The sequence below is a fragment of the Haliotis rubra genome, unplaced genomic scaffold (genome assembly GCF_003918875.1).
Source record: "Haliotis rubra isolate DU_JTF1 unplaced genomic scaffold, ASM391887v1 Scf12, whole genome shotgun sequence".
In the NCBI taxonomy this organism is placed as follows: Eukaryota; Metazoa; Mollusca; class Gastropoda; order Lepetellida; family Haliotidae; genus Haliotis; species Haliotis rubra.
In genome coordinates, this window is record NW_025765114.1 from 2,921,668 (window position 1) to 2,941,995 (window position 20,328).

The 20,328-nt window shown below is 40.4% G+C and overlaps 1 protein-coding gene across 1 annotated transcript in view; it reads left to right on the top strand.

The window, feature by feature from the left end:
• Positions 1-3,217: 3,217 nt before the first annotated feature.
• Positions 3,218-20,328, top strand: part of LOC124262594 (short transient receptor potential channel 3-like) — a 56,000-nt gene continuing 38,889 nt past the window's right edge. Inside the window, exons 1-3 of the mRNA XM_046697097.1 lie at positions 3,218-3,302; positions 8,957-9,055; positions 17,954-18,112. Coding sequence (XP_046553053.1) covers positions 3,264-3,302; positions 8,957-9,055; positions 17,954-18,112 — 297 coding nt within the window. The 5' untranslated portion in view covers positions 3,218-3,263. The remainder of the gene's footprint in view (positions 3,303-8,956; positions 9,056-17,953; positions 18,113-20,328) is intronic.

The following is a 20,328-nucleotide window of genomic DNA, read 5'->3' on the forward strand; positions in this document are numbered from 1 at the left end:
TTAGTCCCAACGAGGTGGACGGGAAATCTTCAAGACCCGCGTACAGCAGATAACAAATAGCACACCTTTTACCACAATCACATAATCATGAAGAATAAAAATGATCAGCCTCAAATAACCTTTGTAATAGCAAACATTTGGTTGTTTACCGTGGAAAAAAAGCATGTGCGGCCAACAAAACTGCTGAAGGCATTTCAGGTCGCCATTAAAGTATTATATGTGCGGAAATGTATTGGGTTTATTCAGGTCTCCAAGCGCACGTTCTCTCGCAGTTCATTCTAGCTCATCCTGAAAGGTGATCTCTCTCATGCACAGCCATTTATATAATGAAATGTAAATAAACCCTACGTAAAACTGACAAGGCCTAGCACACATTTTGATCATTATAATGACGACAATGTTACATCGGTCGGCAATGCACGGATTTGTGAAACGACGTTGGAGATATCCGATATACTGAGTGAGTGATATGGTTTACCGCCTCTAGGAGCACTATTCCAGTTTGATCACATCCATGAGGGCGTGGCTCGCGTGCCTCGGGCGTGCTCCGACGTCGCTGATCGTGACACGTGCGGCCAACCTTGATTTCCTGGCACTGATTCCATTGTTTCAGGATATAGTTGAAAACGTCGACACTACTCTTGGGAGAGATGTGGAATGTGTTAAATGTGGATATGGATGTTTGTGTTAAATGTGGATATGGATGTTTGTGTTAATGTGGATATGGATGCTTGTGTTAAATGTGGATATGGATGTTTGTGTTAAATGTGGATATGGATGTTGGTGTGGGATGTGGACATGGATGCTGGTGTGGGATGTGGACATGGATGTTGGTGTGGATATGGATGTTAGTGTGGGATGTGATATGGATGTTGGTGTGGAATGTCGAATGCTGATATGGATGTTGGTGTGGGATGTGGATATGGATGTTGGTGTGGGATGTAGATATGGATGTTGGTGTGGGATGTAGATATAGATGTTGGTGTGTGATGTCGAATGCTGATATGGATGTTGGTGTGGGATGTGGATATGGATGTTGGTGTGGGAGGTGGATAAGGATGTTGGTGTGGGAGATGGATATGGATGATAGTGTGGATGTTGATATGGATGTTGTGTGGGATGTGGATATGGATGTTGGTGTGGGATATTGATGTTGGTGTGGGATGTGGATATGGACGTTGGTGTGGATGTGGATGTGGATGTTGGTGTGGGATGTGGATATGGATGTTGGTGTGGGAGGTGGATAAGGATGTTGGTGTGGGAGATGGATATGGATGATAGTGTGGATGTTGATATGGATGTTGTGTGGGATGTGGATATGGATGTTGGTGTGGGATATTGATGTTGGTGTGGGATGTGGATATGGACGTTGGTGTCGATGTGGATGTGGATGTTGGTGTGGGATGTGGATAAGGATGTTGGTGTGGGAGATGGATATGGATGATAGTGTGGATGTGGATATGGATGTTGTGGGGGATGTGGATATGGATGTTGGTGTGGGATATTGATGTTGGTGTGGAATGTGGATATGGATGTTGGTGTGGGATGTGGATATGGATGTTGGTGTGGGATGTGGATTTGGATGTTGGTGCGGGATGTGGATATGGATGTTGGTGTTGGATGTGGATATGGATGTTCGTGTTGGATGTGGATATGCGATGTTGGTGTGGGATGTGGATATGGATGTTGGTGTGGGATGTGGATATGGATGTTGGTGTGGGATGTGGATATGGATGTTGGTGTGGGATGTGGATATGGATGTTGGTGTGGGATGTGGATTTGGATGTTGGTGCGTGATGTGGATATGGATGTTGGTGTTGGATGTGGATATGGATGTTCGTGTTGGATGTGGATATGCGATGTTGGTGTGGGATGTGGATATGGATGTTGGTGGGGATGTGGATATGGATGTTGGTGTGGGATGTGGATATGGATGTTGGTGTTGGATGTGGATATGGATGTTGGTGGGGATGTGGATATGGGTGTTGGTGTGGGATGTGGATGTTGGTGTGCGATGTGGATGAGGATGTGGGCGTGGGATGTGGATATGGATGTTGGTGTGGGATTTGGATAAAAGATGTTGGTGTGGGATGTCTATACGGATGTTGGTGTGGCATGTCGAATGCAGATATGGATGTTGTGGAATGTGGAAAAGTGAAATGTGGAATGTTGATGTTGGTGTTGCATGTGGGATGTGGATATGGAAGTGAAAAAGTTCTTATAAAGCTTCAGTAGCGCTGACTGCGGCGCAGTAATATGGGTTTTCTCAGTTCTTCCAACTCCTCTGCATGTGTAGTCATGTGTGTAGCATGTGCTGGTGTCAACTGGACATCAACCAAATACAAAAACTAAGAATTTCAAATAATTAAGTGTGCTGTTTAACTAGATCTGTTAATAGAGGTAACAAAACTTAAGACAATAGCGACGTTTCGGTATAGTTTATTATACCGTTTTCAAGCATCTAATTACCAATTATAGGTGGACTAATTTTCTATTTTTGGGCTACCAAAGGTTTTTGAGAATGGCGTAACTGTTCCACGTTATGTAAATATCCCAATATGACCTTTCCCTCCATTCCATATATACCACAGTCATTCTCAGTCGTTTTAGTAAATTTTTAGGCTCTTTTTACACATCTTAGATAGGGCGACAACGCGACATATTTTGACCTTGAAAATTGTCGCATTGTCGCCCTTTTGAGGAATAGAAAAATATTATTCAAAACGCGACACGCGACATCGCGACAATGAGACAAATGGCCGAAATGTCGCGTTGTCGCATTGTTGCAATGTCGCGCTTTGGTTAATTTTGCCTCATTGTGCTTGTATTTGAGAGGGCGACAACGCAACAATGCGACAATGTCTCTTCCAGTATTCCATACGAAGTGCCTTAAAAAACATCACATTATAGTGTATGTATGCTGAGAGAAACAAATAAAGGATCTTAAGAAAATTGAAGCGTTCCTTTAATATTTTCCAGTTTTCATCACCACATCACTATTCAAAGCTAGTGAAGAAAACTGGAAAATATTAAAGGGTCGCTTGAATTTTCATGTGATCCTTTATTTGTTTCTCTCAGTATATATATGACATGAGTTGCACTGTGTCTATGTATTCGCTTCCTGTGCATTCTGAAGGCTATTAGATGTAATGTGTTTGTATAATAGGAGTGTTGGATTCCGTGTGAGCTGTCATTCGCTTCATATGTTTACATATGAACTGTTGCAAGTCCCATGTGAGGCACTATGCAAAGAGTGATATACAATGAAAGGTCCTGTGAGGTTCTGCAGGTTTCGAAATATGGTAAGTCCATAAGAGCAAATATCTCTGGAGGATTATACTCATATAATTCTTAATTTGAAAACAATCCTAATTGCTCGTTATCCAAGTTCTTATAATTTCATATCAAACAATATAAGTATGGACATACAAAAGTAAACGAATTTCATTTTTTATTTGTGAATGACGTAATGGGCATAACGTTTTCTATTGTTCAGTGTACACTTTCTTCCTTCCTCTATTTTGAGATCCATCAGTCCGAGCAAGTTAAATAAATAGACAAAGTATTTTATAGTGATTCATAAAGGCATAAACACAAGCCCATCATGTGGTAGCAATTGTACAATGCCTGAATGGCAAATACTATGGAATGAATGTAAAAACATCGCAATAATATCACACACTCCTACTTGACACACACTACTTGACTTATTACACAGAGTAGATGGAACGAGAAAAAACTTACAATACATATACTGTATTACAAATGTTGGTCAATTTTAATTTATTCATTTAGTATTGTTATGTTTGTATTGCTTGCAATCTTCAAGGAATGTTTTTTCTACCATCTCGTAAAGTTAGATTTTATGCGAAACACTAACTCGTCCAAATTAGGAACAAGAATAGAAATGATTATCGTAAATGTCTGTTATGCGAATAATTGTTATACGTTCCCGTCAAATATGTAAATGGAGGAGATAAATGTTTCCAGCTAAAAGTTACGACCTTATGTCCTATTTACCCTATGTATCATTAACTGGTCATATATAAACATACTTACTACGTGATTTAAACACTGACACCATGCTGCAACAAAGACCGTGGTCGGATAGAGGGGCATGGTGTATCGTGGTCGGATACAGGGGCATGATGTATCGTGGTCGGGGACAGGGAGATGATGTACTGTGGTCTGGGACAGGGAGATGGTGTACTGTGGTCAGGGACAGGGAGATGATGTACTGTGGTCGGGGACAGGGAGATCATGTACCGTGGTCAGGGACAGGGAGATCATGTACCGTGGTCGGGGACAGGGAGATGGTGTACCGTAGTCGGGGACAGGGAGATGGTGTACTGTGGTCGGGGACAGGGAGATGGTGTACTGTGGTCGGGGACAGGGAGATGGTGTACTGTGGTCGGGGACAGGGAGATGATGTACTGTGGTCGGGGACAGGGAGATGGTGTACCGTGGTCGGGGACAGGGAGATGATGTACTGTGGTCGGGGACAGGGAGATGATGTACTGTGGTCGGGGACAGGGAGATGATGTACTGTGGTCAGGGACAGGGAGATGATGTACCGTGGTCAGGGACAGGGAGATGGTGTACTGTGGTCGGAGGATTGTACACTGGTTTGAGCCCTACCTGCAACTGACAATGTATGCTGTATTGTTGTGGCAATTTGACTTCAGCATCAGTGTAAAATACTTCAATTAAACTCTTTTTGAAAGAAAGGGTGACACAGAGACCAAACACCCGTGAAGACCTGGGTTAGAATTGGTCTTCAGTAACTCACGCTTGTTGTAAGATGACTAACGGGATCGAGTGGTCAGACTCGCTGACTTGGTTGACACATGTCATCGTATCCCAGTTGCAATGCTCATGATGTTGATCTTTTACAGACCGCTGTCATATAGCTGGAATATTGCTGAATGCGGCGTAAAACTAAACTCACTCACAGACACCAAACCGTCTGAACTGGGATAACCACTGTATATTACTCTAATAGATATGTATTTATGACACGTTTGTGATTATGATCAAAGCAAGGAATGCAGGCAATATGTGTTATATCGCAGAAACTTGCCAATAGAGCAAATTTGATATGCCTATCACCAAAAGAACACTTTCTATGTATGTATAATTCATCTTGGAAAGGAAGGGAATTTTTTTTGTGAAGTGGAAGGGGATCATGACAGTTATTTCCAAAAAGGGGTCATGTGGTTGTGTCTCAAAGAGAGTCAAGCAAGGTGTGTCTCAAAGAGAGTAATAATAGTTGTGTCTCAAAGAGAGTAATGATAGTTGTGTCTCAAAGAGAGTCAAGTGAAGTTGTGTTTCAGAGAGTGTAATAATAATTGTGTCTCAGAGAGAGTAATAATAGCTGTGTCTCAAAGAGAGTAATGATAGTTGTGTCTCAAAGAGAGTCGAGATAGGTGTGTCTCAAAGAGAGTCAAGATAGTTGTGTCTCAAAGAGAGTCAAGATAGGTGTGTCTCAAAGAGAGTCAAGATAGTTGTGTCTCAGAGAGAGTAATAATAGTTGTGTCTCAAAGAGAGTCAAGTGTAGTTGTGTCTCAGAGAGAGTAATGATAATTGTGTGTCAAAGAGAGTAATAATAATTGTGTCTCAGAGAGAGTAATGATAGTTGTGTCTCAAACAGAGTAATAATAATTGTGTCTCAAAGAGAGTAATGATAGTTGTGTCTCAAAGAGAGTCAAGATAGTTGTGTTTCAGAGAGTGTAATAATAATTGTGTTTCAGAGAGTGTAATAATAATTGTGTCTCAGAGAGAGTAATAATAGTTGTATCTCAAAGAGAGTAATGATAGTTGTATCTCAAAGAGAGTAATAATAATTGTGTCTCAAAGAGAGTAATAATAATTGTGTCTCAGAGAGTAAAAATAATTGTATCTCAAAGAGAGTAATAATAGTTGTGTTTCAAAGAGAGTCAAGTGAAGTTGTGTCTCAGAGAGAGTAATGATAATTGTGTCTCAAAGAGAGTAAGAATAGTTGTGTCTCAAAGAGAGTCAAGATAGTTGTGTTTCAGAGAGAGTAATAATAATTGTGTCTCAAAGAGAGTAATAATAGTTGTGTCTCAAAGAGAGTAATGATAGTTGTGTCTCAAAGAGAGTCAAGTGAAGTTGTGTTTCAGAGAGTGTAATAATAATTGTGTCTCACAGAGAGTAATAATAGCTGTGTCTCAAAGAGAGTAATGATAGTTGTGTCTCAAAGAGAGTCAAGCTATGTGTGTCTCAAAGAGAGTAATAATAGTTGTGTCTCAGAGAGAGTAATAATAGTTGTGTTTCAAAGAGAGTCAAATGAAGTTGTGTCTCAGAGAGAGTAATGATAATTGTGTCTCAGAGAGAGTAATAATAGTTTTGTCTCAAAGAGAGTCAAGATAGGTGTGTCTCAGAGTGTGCAATAATAATTGTGTCTCAGAGAGAGTAATGATAGCTGTGTCTCAAAGAGAGTCAAGATAGTTGTGTCTCAAAGAGAGTCAAGATAGGTGTGTCTCAAAGAGAGTCAAGATAGTTGTGTCTCAGAGAGAGTAATAATAGTTGTGTCTCAAAGAGAGTCAAGTGTAGTTGTGTCTCAGAGAGAGTAATGATAATTGTGTGTCAAAGAGAGTAATAATAATTGTGTCTCAGAGAGAGTAATGATAGGTGTGTCTCAAAGAGAGTCAAGATAGTTGTGTTTCAGGGAGTGTAATAATAATTGTGTCTCAAAGAGAGTAATAATAGTTGTGTCTCAAAGAGAGTAATGATAGTTGTATCTCAAAGAGAGTAATAATAATTGTGTCTCAAAGAGAGTAATAATAATTGTGTCTCAAAGAGAGTAATGATAGTTGTGTCTCAAAGAGAGTCAAAATAGTTGTGTTGCAGAGAGTGTAATAATAATTGTGTCTCAAAGAGAGTAATAATAGTTGTGTCTCAAAGAGAGTAATGATAGTTGTGTCTCAAAGAGAGTCAAGATAGTTTTGTTGCAGAGAGTGTAATAATAATTGTGTCTCAAAGAGAGTAATAATAGTTGTGTCTCAAAGAGAGTAATGATAGTTGTGTCTCAAAGAGAGTCAAGTGAAGTTGTGTTTCAGAGAGTGTAATAATAATTGTGTCTCACAGAGAGTAATAATAGCTGTGTCTCAAAGAGAGTAATGATAGTTGTGTCTCAAAGAGAGTCGAGATAGGTGTGTCTCAAAGAGAGTCAAGATAGTTGTGTCTCAGAGAGAGTAATAATAGTTGTGTCTCAAAGAGAGTCAAGTGTAGTTGTGTCTCAGAGAGAGTAATGATAATTGTGTGTCAAAGAGAATAATAATAATTGTGTCTCAGAGAGAGTAATGATAGGTGTGTCTCAAAGAGAGTCAAGATAGTTGTGTTTCAGAGAGTGTAATAATAATTGTGTCTCAAAGAGAGTAATAATAATTGTGTCTCAGAGAGAGTAATGATAGTTGTGTGTCTAAGAGAGTCAAGATAGTTGTGTTTCAGAGAGTGTAATAATAATTGTGTCTCAGAGAGAGTAATAATAGTTGTGTCTCAAAGAGAGTAATAATAGTTGTATCTCAAAGAGAGTCAAAATAGTTGTGTCTCAAAGAGAGTAATAATAGAGAGTCAGTGGCTATAATGATCATCTGTGACCTTTCACTTTCCATTTGATAATGATTTAGATAACATAGTGAGAGAGTGTCCATGTGAATATTTGTTTATATTCATAATTCAAATGATAAAAAAAGTTACAAACGCTGCAATGCAATTTAGAAATTATGTGAAAATAAGTGAAAATAGATACATTGACATATGGAGAACAGTAACTGAATCTTTAATTCCATACGCATGTCCACCATGTGAATAGCATTGATTCCTCCTCACCATGTCCTTATTAGTAGCCGAGGAGAAGCGCTAACTAGATATAGGTAGTGATCTTGTTAATCGAACTTTGTCAACACAACCTTGAGCCCAACACTGTTAATGCATATGGCACTAATCAGTCGAGAGTCGTGCCAAGGGGAAGTTGGAGGATTATACACTTTCCGGCAACCATCATGAAGTCCACAGTTGAGGACCTGACCGTTATGAATGACCAGGTAACGTGCCGATCTTGACTTTATGGCGTGCCTTGTTCTTGTCGTGACGAGCAGTGAACTGAATCTGTTTCCTTTGAACATGGCCTTTATGATGAAATCAGGTCTTTCCTTCATTCCAGTGTTAACGAGTTAGCAAGATCGATGTCAATATTTGTCTACTTTTACTTCCATACCAGATCTGGGTTCAGTTTTTTTAAAGCATTACTGTGGTCAAGTGTATTATATAGAAGAATTACTTAGGTTCCTAACAGACACGCACTTATCAAGGTACCTTTTGAATTAAAAACATCCCTCGCAGTTTTAAGAGTCATGGAGGTAAAGCAAATGGTATATGTTGTGTTGAGCACCTTATCAGTTCGGTGGCATCTAATATTGAAAACTCATTACACACTGAACCTCGTGCTTTCATTGTCGCTGTATCAGTCAGCCAACTGATGTTTATGTCACCGGGAGTCGCTATTGACCATCTCCCCAGGATATGATTAATGACCACGCTTTGCATTGTTGTCCATGCATGGGTAGCGACCATTAGGGCCACACATAGTGATGCCTCCTGTTTCAGTAGAGGAGCTTATTGCGACCGGGTTAAGCATCTGTGGACAGCTTAATGCAGAGGATGATATTAACGAATTGACACGTTCAACGAAATATTACGGAGCACGCCAGATCACAACGGACCATCCACTGAGCAATATAATGATGGACAATAGAACATAGATCATGTTCCGAGAATCATATCTGTTACTAGAGAATTAGGTTTCTTCGGCAGGCAATTGACTGGATATCTTTGTTGAACAGGTGTTTGAATATTGTGTTAGGTTCATTTTTTAAAAATGAATCGTAAAAAAAAGCCTGTAACAAACATGATAGGACTTCTTTCTCGTATAAAGGTGGACATGCCTTTGAGTGGCCGAGGGAAATGGCGGCGTCGAGGAGGTTCCTATCGTCACAGTTTCATCTCCAACGCCTCTCAGGAATCAGCAAAAACGGTGAGTACCATTTTATGTAAACGTTGTAAATGATCTTTTCTACAATATTCAAGGATTTTATTTTCAAGAAAACATAACAAACATTAGTGAAAGTATCCCTTATTTCAAGCATGGTATTGTTTATGATACCCGTTATTTTCACGGTTTATTGTTCAACTTGTTCATTATTGTATCTATGTATTCTGTTATCATATTTACTAATGCTATTGTCGCTTCACAGGCACTATTTTGTCCTACGTCATGTTAATAGTGTACTGTTATAAGAAACAACATTGGTTCTATTATTTCATGTTATCTAATAGCTCACTACCGTTATCATCACAGCTAGCTAAAAGATATATTATATACCAAATCCTCATCACGTTACTATACTAGTTATTGTTGTGTTTCTAATTGCAATCTCCCTTGTCTAGAGGAATGATCGTATTCGCGGAACGTTATTCGTCCGAATACCCTTGGCACGTGATATCAAACATCGTTAAAAGATGGAAGTTATTTTCACCCCGCCTTGGTCTCGGTTAAACTAGGACTCGTCAGTTGGGAGAGTACTGTGTGTTAGGGGGCAAGCACGATATGTCTGGCATATATCTGGACAAGTACAACCAGCCACACATATGCATGAATATACTCCACAAAGGCACACACATGATCTACACATGCACACACATGATCCACACATGCATACACACAATATAAACATACATACCCATAATCCACACATACATACACATAATCTACACATGCATGGACAAAACTAACCCATGAATACACATAATCTACACACGCATGGACAAAACTAACCCATGAATACACATAATCTACACATGCATGGACATAACTAACCCGTGAATACACATAATCTACATATGCATGGACATAACTAACCCATGAATACACATAATCTACACATGCATGGACATAACTAACCCATGAATACACATAATCTACATATCCATGGACATAACTAACCCGTGAATACACATAATCTACACATGCATGGACATAACTAACCCATGAATAAACATAATCTACACATGCATGGACATAACTAACCCATGAATACACATAATCTACACATGCATGGACATAACTAACCCATGAATACACATAATCCACACATGCATACACATTATTCACACATGAATACACATGAATCACAACATGAATACACATAATCTACACATTCATATACATAATCAACAGATACATACACATAATCTACACATGAATACACATAATTCACACATTTATAATTAAGCAATATACACTCACTTTCCTCTCACAAGACAATGCAAAACGCAGTTCATATCTATGTGCCTTGTTGACATTCCAATTAAGATTTTGTCCCTCGGTTCTCTTGCTAGTGATAAAAGGCTGCGGTGAGGTACACCTTGAAATAGTTAATGGGGGCGGTGGGGTAGCCTAGTGGTTAAAGCGTTGGCTCGTCACGTCGAAGTCCCGGATTCGAATCCCCACATGGGTACAATGTGTGAAGCCCATTTCTGGTGTCCCCCGCCGTGATGTTGCTGGAATATTGCTAAAAGCGGCGTAAAACCAAACTCAGTCAGTCAGTCAGTTAATGGATGGCCGGTCGTGTTTAACACGGCCACCGTGGATAGTGTCCATCGCAACGTGTTAAACAACGGCCTGAGTGTTGTACGAATAATCGATCTACAATGACATTGATAGATGTGTTACACATCACAAGCCTGTAAGAACTAATTATTGGTTGGCCATGCCTGTGACAGATTAAATAGGGCAGGTTACCGACAGGTGTTACGCCGTCTTTCCTGTACCGACGGATAACAGCCCGGGACTGCGTTATCACACTCTAACCCCGAATCAATATCACTTTCGTATTTAATGGAGGGGCATTAACACAGCGAACATGCACAACTACAATCACCCACAAACATTAAGTGAAGAAAGAGTTGTACTTACAGGGGCGATACCGTGATTTTAAAAATGGGTTAGCTTATTACACGTTCACATTATAATCTTCAGGTAGGACATGATACTAATCCGCTTTTCATATCCGGATACACGACACCTTGTTTATGGACGACAATTCCATATAGATGTCTCAAAGCTACTGACTGAGTTAGTATACGCCGAGGCAAAACAGAGATCTAGGCTTAAATCTTGCCAGTACTCCAATGTGATTTAATCACATCATCAAGCACATACGGGCAGTGTTACCATAGTCAGCTCCTCCACCCACCTTCATTATATTTAATGGACTTATTAATCTCATTGGCTTTGTCATTACATTATATGCTACCTTGTGTTAACATCGCGAATGACACACACACACACACACACACACACACACACACACACCTGTCCTATTCTACCTGTCACCTGTCCTATATATAGAAATGGCCACTATAGGAAAGGACTAAAGGTATATTTCGAACCTTTATTTTCGACTTAAACTCACTAAGCCTAAAAACACATGCAAGTGTGATATATTGCTGCATCGTTTTTTTTCTGCACAGATACCTGTAGGGGCGTTTGATTGTGAATTTTGATTAATCATGTGATACAATTAAAACACAATCCTGAACATGTGCCGATGCCTTCAATAAGGATAACGGTAACATTCTGTTAATGCAATGACAACGTACTGAGGCACCTCCCACGAGGAGTTGTTTAACATTTGTTTTACACCGTGAGCTCCGTTGTATGTCACTGTAACTCATTTGCAGTCAATAGAGCCTATTGATCACTCTACACAGTGCAAACTGGAGATTAACGTCAGCCCAAATGCAAGTTGTATATACAAATGATAGGGTGCACAGTGAGATAGCAATACCATTAGGAGAAAAAAGCGCGGAAGGTGTGTCAATAACTATGTGACAGGTTCCCAGTGGTCGAGTGGAATATTTAGCTTCCTCTAAGGAAATGTTTTCTACCGCGAACGTGTGAACATTCGGGTTAGAAATGGTCTTCAGAAATCCATGCTTGTCGACAGGCTGGGCAGCTCGCGATCGCTGACTTGGTTGACACATGTCATCGTTTCCCTATGGTGGAGGTCATTGCTCGTGGTAAAAAACACTGATTGTCTGACTTGATTATTTTCAGACTGCTGCCATATGTGAAGACGTATTGTTGACTAGACAAAGAACAAACAAACACACAAACAAACATGTTTTACGATGATGTTCCTCATTTGACAAAGTAATATAAAACGACATAAACATATTTCGCGTAGAAGTATTGATCATTTGCCGGTTAAATTGTCGGTTTGTCACTAAAATATCCATGCAATTATTAAATAAATATATATTCGCAATTTTGAATTCCAATTGTACCCATGAGTACTATGTCGTTTGTAGAAGTAATATTGATTCGGATTTCCCATTTCACATATACAGCAGATTGAAATCTAAAGATAACGGAATCACATCCCCAATCTGGTTGAATGTTGTGTACAGATAACAGTAACCTTGAGCCACAAATACAACATCATCATTATTGACTGCCGTAGTAATTAATGTGCTATGACGGTGAGCACGTACTCTTACCTTTGAGTACATATTGATAATATCAATATCTAGAAAATACATATTATGCACTACATGAGGCATTAATCTGGTGTTTGTACAGTTGTTTCTAACTAATACTGGTTCCATTTCCATGCACATGCTCATAAACCCAGAGCTGTAGATTAGTACACGTTTCATAAACAAGATTTAAGTTCCTGGTATTCAATCTTTCGACGAAATATCTGTCGCTAGTTATTTACAACAACTCATTAAATGATAGTTTTATTGAAACTATGTTATCACTGTAATTTCTCAATTAACACAAAAACATGGCTTAAAAGTTATTTTGAAATTCTATGATGATAACATTGTAGTATTGACAGAAGATGTAAGATCAGACCGTTGGCACAAGCGCTGTGATGCAGTGGCCCGGCGTTGGGGTAGATATATCAGTGATTCATATGAAACCTGTATGATCATATTGACTAGTGGTGTACGTTTATCTGATCCATTAGAAACTGAATACAAGGGCGTAGCCTGACTCCCATGGATAATCTCCCCACGTACAGGCTGGACACGTGACAAATCAGACCCTTAAATCAAACCGGGCGCATGATTCCTTACTCTATCGATCTAATAACTATGTGTTTTCATAATTACCAGTTCTACATATAACAGTACTACACTTGATACAGGTAGATCAGTTCGAAGTTCGTTAAAAGCTGCATCAAAACAACCTAAAGCTGCAAATATGGTTGTACCGTCCGTTGTGATGCTGTGTATCTAATCAATGGATCTTTGAAATCATATTTAATTAATATACTTAAACCTAATTATGGAATGTTTACAAACTTTTATGTTTTGGGACATGTTGAAGAAAACAAATTAATTTGAAACTCAGATGCCTTATCCCTAAATTGCCAGTGGTCCACAATTGAATGGTACTACTAAAGAATTATCAGAAAACCAGATGAGCTAATATTCTACCAACAATGTGTTCATTTTCACCTGGTTTAAACACACTACTAATATTAAGGGAGTGTAATATGATCGAACCCAAAATCTCGCGAGAGTAAAAGTTAATTGGGGGTCATTGTGACGAAGCCAAATGGATGTATGCTTTAGCAACAGGAAACATCATCTCAGCGCTCCGTGTCGAGTGTGGAACTTGCCAATTACTGACTCTCCTATTTCCAAAGCAGGATTGTCAGTTAGGAAATACGAGTTCGTATGACCAGTTTGCTCGAGTTACTCATGGCAATATTTCACATGGTTAGATATGAATCCGGGAATAACGGAAGGAACATCCCACAAAACAGCCAGGGGATGTTTTAATGGATCTCATCGGGTTCAGATAGAACTAGCACTATGGCAGTCATCGTTATTGATTAGTTTCTAGATATATTGCCCGGGTGATATTTCAGAGAAGGTAGAAAGTCGGTAAAACATATACTAATCATCCACTTGTAAGAGTGCTTTGATATTCATGTTGCAAATATATATCTACTTGCAGGATTAAGTATTCCAATACAGTACTAGACCCATTCCAATCATGTCCCCTTTATGTGGTGGTGTGTGGTCGTCATCAGCCCATGTCACAAGTCAGTAAAAGTTAAGCAACGTTGATTGCGGAGAGTCTTGGATGGGTGGCCGTGTTAGGCAGCTTGAATCCTGAGTGTTTTTTGACTTCAGTCCTCCCCCAACAAAGAAGCACACGCGACACTTGTGGTCTCACATGAGCCAAGTGAGTTAGTTCTCCCAGCAGTAACCGGAGTAACAATGTCTATTATGCAGTATGCCCCCTTCCATAGCCCTCTCCCATCCAATCACACTCTCTTCCTCGTTTCCATTCAATCCTCTGTGCTCCCTTTCTCTCTTCCACAACCGGTTTCCATCTCATTCCCTGTGCTCCCTTCTTCACTGAAGACTTAAACAACCCCCTTCTCATACAATCCCCTGTGCTCTCTTCTTCTCTTCCATACACCCCTGTCCTATCCATTTTCTTGCACCCCCTTCGTCTCTTTCATAACCCCTCCCGTCTCATCCCTTGCACTTTCTCCCATCAATCACCTGCACTCCCTTCTTCTCTTCCCAAACCGATCTCCCATTCAATCCCTTGCCCTCCCTTTATATCTTCCATAACCCTTCTCCTATCCAATCATCTGTGCTTATTTCTAACTTCATATCTCGATTCCCTTTCCTATCCAACTTTTTGTCTTCCCTTCCAATTTCATCCCTCATATCCCACCTGCTCTAGCAATGATTTGTCCTTCGATACCCTCTGTTCCAAATGAGTTGATAAATGGTGGATGAATAATATATATCCACTTATCTATTCACGTGATAATGTGCAATCAGCAGTAATATGCCTATATGCATAATTAACTCTCACAAATTACACCCCCTACCGCGACACACATAAACTTTTGAACTGGAACGTCCAAGGTACAAGGCACTTAGTCAATTTGCAGATGACCAGTTTAGAACTATGCAATGTTGGCAGAAGTCCTGCTCAGAACGGCCAGTACATGAAAAACCCGCTGATATATAACATATTTAACCGTTTTAATTCAAACTTAAAGTATTTTAAGTAAAAGATATCATGATTACTTACTTTGCAATGTGATATACCATCGCATATCTTTAGTAATAGAAATAATATATGAAAGAAACGAGCCCGATAACGACTTTGGACAGTTTCGTTCAGCCTGTTTCAGTGTCAGTTTGAGATCCAGTATGATTCCGTATTCTTCCTTTGTGTAACCATTGTTAAACTGGTATAGGTTCTACATAAACGCCTTTCAAGTATTGACTAAATATACTGAGTCAAAAAAGAAACTTCACAAAATGTAATTTGAAAAATAATGAATAATTTTTCTCTGATGATACATTTATGTATCCGAAATGGGATCCCTATCTTTCGACTCTAGAAAAACGTCAGCAAAACCCACTCAAACCCATCCATTCGTCGTGCAAATCACGTTAATGCCTAATCAGGTTTTGCACGTGCAGTCGATCACGTGATCTTCGCATTGAAGTTTTCTTCATATGCACGTGATTGCATTGGCCTCAAGAATTGAAAAAAACACTTTTAAACCACAGTTCTAACGTTACTTGAAATGCCACTACAACAAACTGGCACCACTTCTGATCGCCCATGGTCGGGTCGTCCACGTGTGACGTCACGAGCAGAAGACCGTCAAATCGTCCTACGTCACATACGTGACAGATTTCTGCCGGCTACACGAACCAGGGCTGAGATGTTTAGAGGTCGACTGTCCTCACAGACCATTCGAAATCGGTTGTGGGCTGCCAATCTCCATTCTCGACGTCCATATCGTGGGCCAATATTGACGCCGTTTCATCAACGTCAACGTCTGCTGTGGGCCCAACGTCACCTCCGATGGACCCAGAGAGACTGGAATCAAGTCGTCTTTAGCGATGAATCCAGGTTTACCCTCAGATTCGCGGACGGCAGGCATAGAGTCTGGAGACGAAGTCGTGAACAATGTTGTGTACAGGAAGTCGACAGATTCGGGGGCGGAAGTTGCATGGTGTGGGGTGCTTTCTGTGGGAACAACCGTTCCCGACTTTTGGTCATCCGTGGAAACCTCACAGCTGCTGCTTACCGCGACCAGGTGCTCACCCCTGAACTCGTTCCTTTCATGGCGGCTCATGGCCTAGGTCTACAGTTCCAGCATGATAATGCTCGTCCGCATACCGCGATGTTGACACGAAATTTCCTTCAAAACGCTGGAATCAACGTCATGGACTGGCCATCGAGGTCCCCTGACCTTAATCCAATAGAGCACGTTTGGGATGCACTTGGGAGAAGGCTTCGTGGTCTTAGGAACCAACCTCAGAATTTGCAGGAACTTGGCGCTGCCTTGCACGAGCAATGGCGCAGAATCCCCAACCACGTGTTCACAAGCATCAGGCAGTCGATGAGGAGACGGTGTTTGGCAGTGGTGAATGCGCGGGGCGGCCATACACGATATTGAACTGAGAAATTTCTCATTTTTATTCTTGTGACTTGACATTCTGTATACCCATGTTTTGGAACGGCGGTGTAGCCTAATGGAACTGATTATGACACTGTCAGTGTATCGAGTACATCATACAGATCTCAGCAATGAAATAATAACAATTTAACCATCTTACCATCTCTTGTTCTTTTATAGTGCCCTGAAGAAAGAATGTGAAGTTTCTTTTTTTGACTCAGTATATATCATTTAGAGGATTCTGCTACTGACTGTAATTTCCAACTTTGACTCAAGACCATGTTGATGCATGGTTTGGACTGCCTGATCACATATATAAACATAAAGGCTTGAGGTGATCATCAAGAGTCTGTGGTCCACCCTAATTTAACAGTCCTCTGTGTGAAGTAGCCTATGTTATGTCTCATTAATTCCCGATATTGTCTGTATGGAACATGATGATGTTCACAAAGTATTGATGAAGTAATGGTTAGTCTGTTAAAACTATACAGTATATGTGGAGGGATGTACATTGTTTGTTGTTTGCTGCCTCACACCACACGTAACAAGTGCGGGTGTTTAACTGATAGCGTCAGAACCAGGACACCACTCACTGATATCATGAACAATGATGCATTCCGTCGGGATGAAGTAGATCCGGTCACTGGGCCTGACCACCCGAACCAGTAATCGCCCCGTCGGGATCAAGTAGATCCGGTCACTGGGCCTGACCACCCGAACCAGTAATCGCCCCGCCGGGATCAAGTAGATCCGGTCACTGGGCCTGACCACCCGAACCAGTAATCGCCCCGTCGGGATCAAGTAGATCCGGTCACTGGGCCTGACCACCCGAACCAGTAATCGCCCCGCCGGGATCAAGTAGATCCGGTCACTGGGCCTGACCACCCGAACCAGTAATCGCCCCGTCGGGATCAAGTAGATCCGGTCACTGGGCCTGACCACCCGAATCAGTAATCGCCCCGTCGGGATCAAGTAGATCCGGTCACTGGGCCTGACCACCCGAATCAGTAATCGCCCCGTCGGGATCAAGTAGATCCGGTCACTGGGCCTGACCACCCGAACCAGTAATCGCCCCGTCGACAAGAATAGATAGTTGTTCTTACTCGCAAACCACACTATGGCAGAATAAAATGAAAGTGAATATGGTTTCAGGCCGCTTTTAGCATTATTCCAGCAACACCAAGGCGTCGGACACCAAAATGAAGTAAGACAGCAAGGGAGAACAGTCTTACGCGACCTTCCAGCTGATTGACGTCACGGTGAGAAATATAATGAACTTGCAAAGAAGTTTTCTTTTGCCTCAGGTCTTCTGAGTGACCACCCGATCAACGTTCCTATCACACAGCATATTCACTGCACATGGGGTGTATATGGGGTTCCTGATCCAGTTCTTTGTGATTTTGTTTCAGTTTGCGGACGCGGAGGAGGAGTTTATACACGCCGCAGAGTTTGGCGACATTCCCAATGTGAAGAAGTTGCTGGCCGAGTACCCGGAACTCAACCCTGACTGCATTGATGCCTTGGGCAGGACGGCCTTACGTCTCGCCGTCAAGAACGAGCATTTGGAGGTATGGTAACGTTGTCACAGTCGACACAACTCGGATAAATTAGAGTTAGACTAGGAGATTAAGCGATAGACCTAGAATCTTACTTTATCCCCTCTGGCAGCACATGTAAAAATGCAGCTGAAAATCAGACCCAGTGGATACTATAATAGAAGCTACAAAACACATCATTGTTAACGAGCAGAACGCAAAGTAGTTAATTCCTGACATTAATCAGTTGTTGCTGTTACTTGGTTGGCTTCAGGTGTCTTGCTGTTAATCGGTGCCAGGCCGTGGACTAGTAGCTAGTGTTATTAGTAATAGGAGAATACTTGCATTCCTACCTGCTTCACCCCGAGGGGCTTATGCAATTATGTCTTATGGCTTATGGCTCTGTTTTCACTACTCAAACAATACTTAGTTTGTTAAGTTGTGGCCAGAGTATGTTTTTTTAACAAAATACCAAAGACAGGTTCAACAGGTTTAGTTTGCATGTTGATCTACGGAACTGAAACCATTGTTTATATGCACGTGTACATAGTATCAGTAGAGTTTAGGTAACAGATTCATTAACGAGACTATTAATTAATGGAATCTGATGATGGAACCTGTGTATACTCAACAATATAACATCTTCAATATATGGGCATATCAGCAATATATTGAAATCATTACGTTTAGGCCTTGCTAATTCAACACAACATATGGAAACGAAAACTAGGGAATCTAATTGTCCACATACTGTAATGTTTTACTGAGAACCTAATTTCCCCGTGTTAGTTTAACATGGCAGAAAATGTACTTTGAATTATTGGTATATTATTATACAGAAGCAATAATGTTATAACAATGAGTTGTGATAACTGCACCTCAAGATGTTATATTGCTTTCGTTTTCTGAAATATTTGGTTTGCCAGCCTTGCTTGTACACCTCGAGGGGGCTGAGAATGAAATATGAAGGTACACTGATCCACTAACAGGGGTAATAATGCCTTTATTATATTCAGCATAGATAAAGATTCATACAAATGGACTATTATTATCATTAGTTATTAATAATAAGCAGCGATACTCATGTATTGTGTATGTGTATGTGTTGGGGAGGGGTGGGGAGTGGGTGTGGGGTGTGTGGGGGAAGTTACATCCATTATCAGTTCCATACTTGCAGCTTGTATATTTGTGATGCCGCCCATAAGACTGGTCATTCGAAAGTGTTTTGGGATAGCCAGTTTTCGTTACAATCGATCTTGATCGTTGGCCCTAACAAAATAAATATAGGTAAACTCGAACTTCATTATGGTTTGAAACAGACTTCGTTATAGTGTATACATATTTAATACATACAATAGTATACTATGATAATTTTAGCTCTTCATGTTATTAAGTGCGAAAATATGCCTAAAATAAATGTTTACACGGACGAACGTTGCCGTCATTATTGTAACATTCCAACAATTAGATGTCGTTATAACGCTGATTAATACTAGATGATATCGGCCATGAGACCAGTGCCTTCTGAACAACTATAAATATCTAAAGCCTGCAAATAACTGTAAATATCAGTCGGCGTAACCAAGCTCTGTTGCAGCGTGTGTCGTGCTTGATGACAGCCATGTGGCATGTTTTATGATACATCATTTTGCTACGAGTGAAACGCAACCATAGAACTGTCGGTTATGACAACACAGCAAAGGCATGGATGACAAATGATCTTGGATAGTGGCATATTTTGCTAGTTATTGCAACAAGAATGTTTGTTCAACTGAAATATGAATTTATAATTTCTATAACTCCAATCGATGGATTCCTGTCCAAGTAGTGGGTGTATGGAGATTAAGGGTGCAAGAGTAATGCAATAAAGATATTAAAACAATTTGAAAATATTGACACGTCAAGATGAAGATTCAGGTTTGTGTATTAACGTGTTCCATATTTACACCGACGGTGTCTTAGCTGAAAGGAGGACAGAACATTCCACCTACGTAAATATGCTTGTATGATTAATCCCACAAGTATCTGCCGAGAGAAAGAAAACAAGCTCTATCGATTTGGTCTGTCCAATGACAAGGTTTACACTTTAATGAATATGGTATTGATAATAGAGTTTATCGACGTGTGATTATAAATGGCATTCCATGATGAGTGATCCTATCAATGTCTAATAGATATAAATATATAATTAGGTTGAGTAATTGCCACCTGTAACGTAATCATTCTTAAGATAACGAACACCTCGGTAT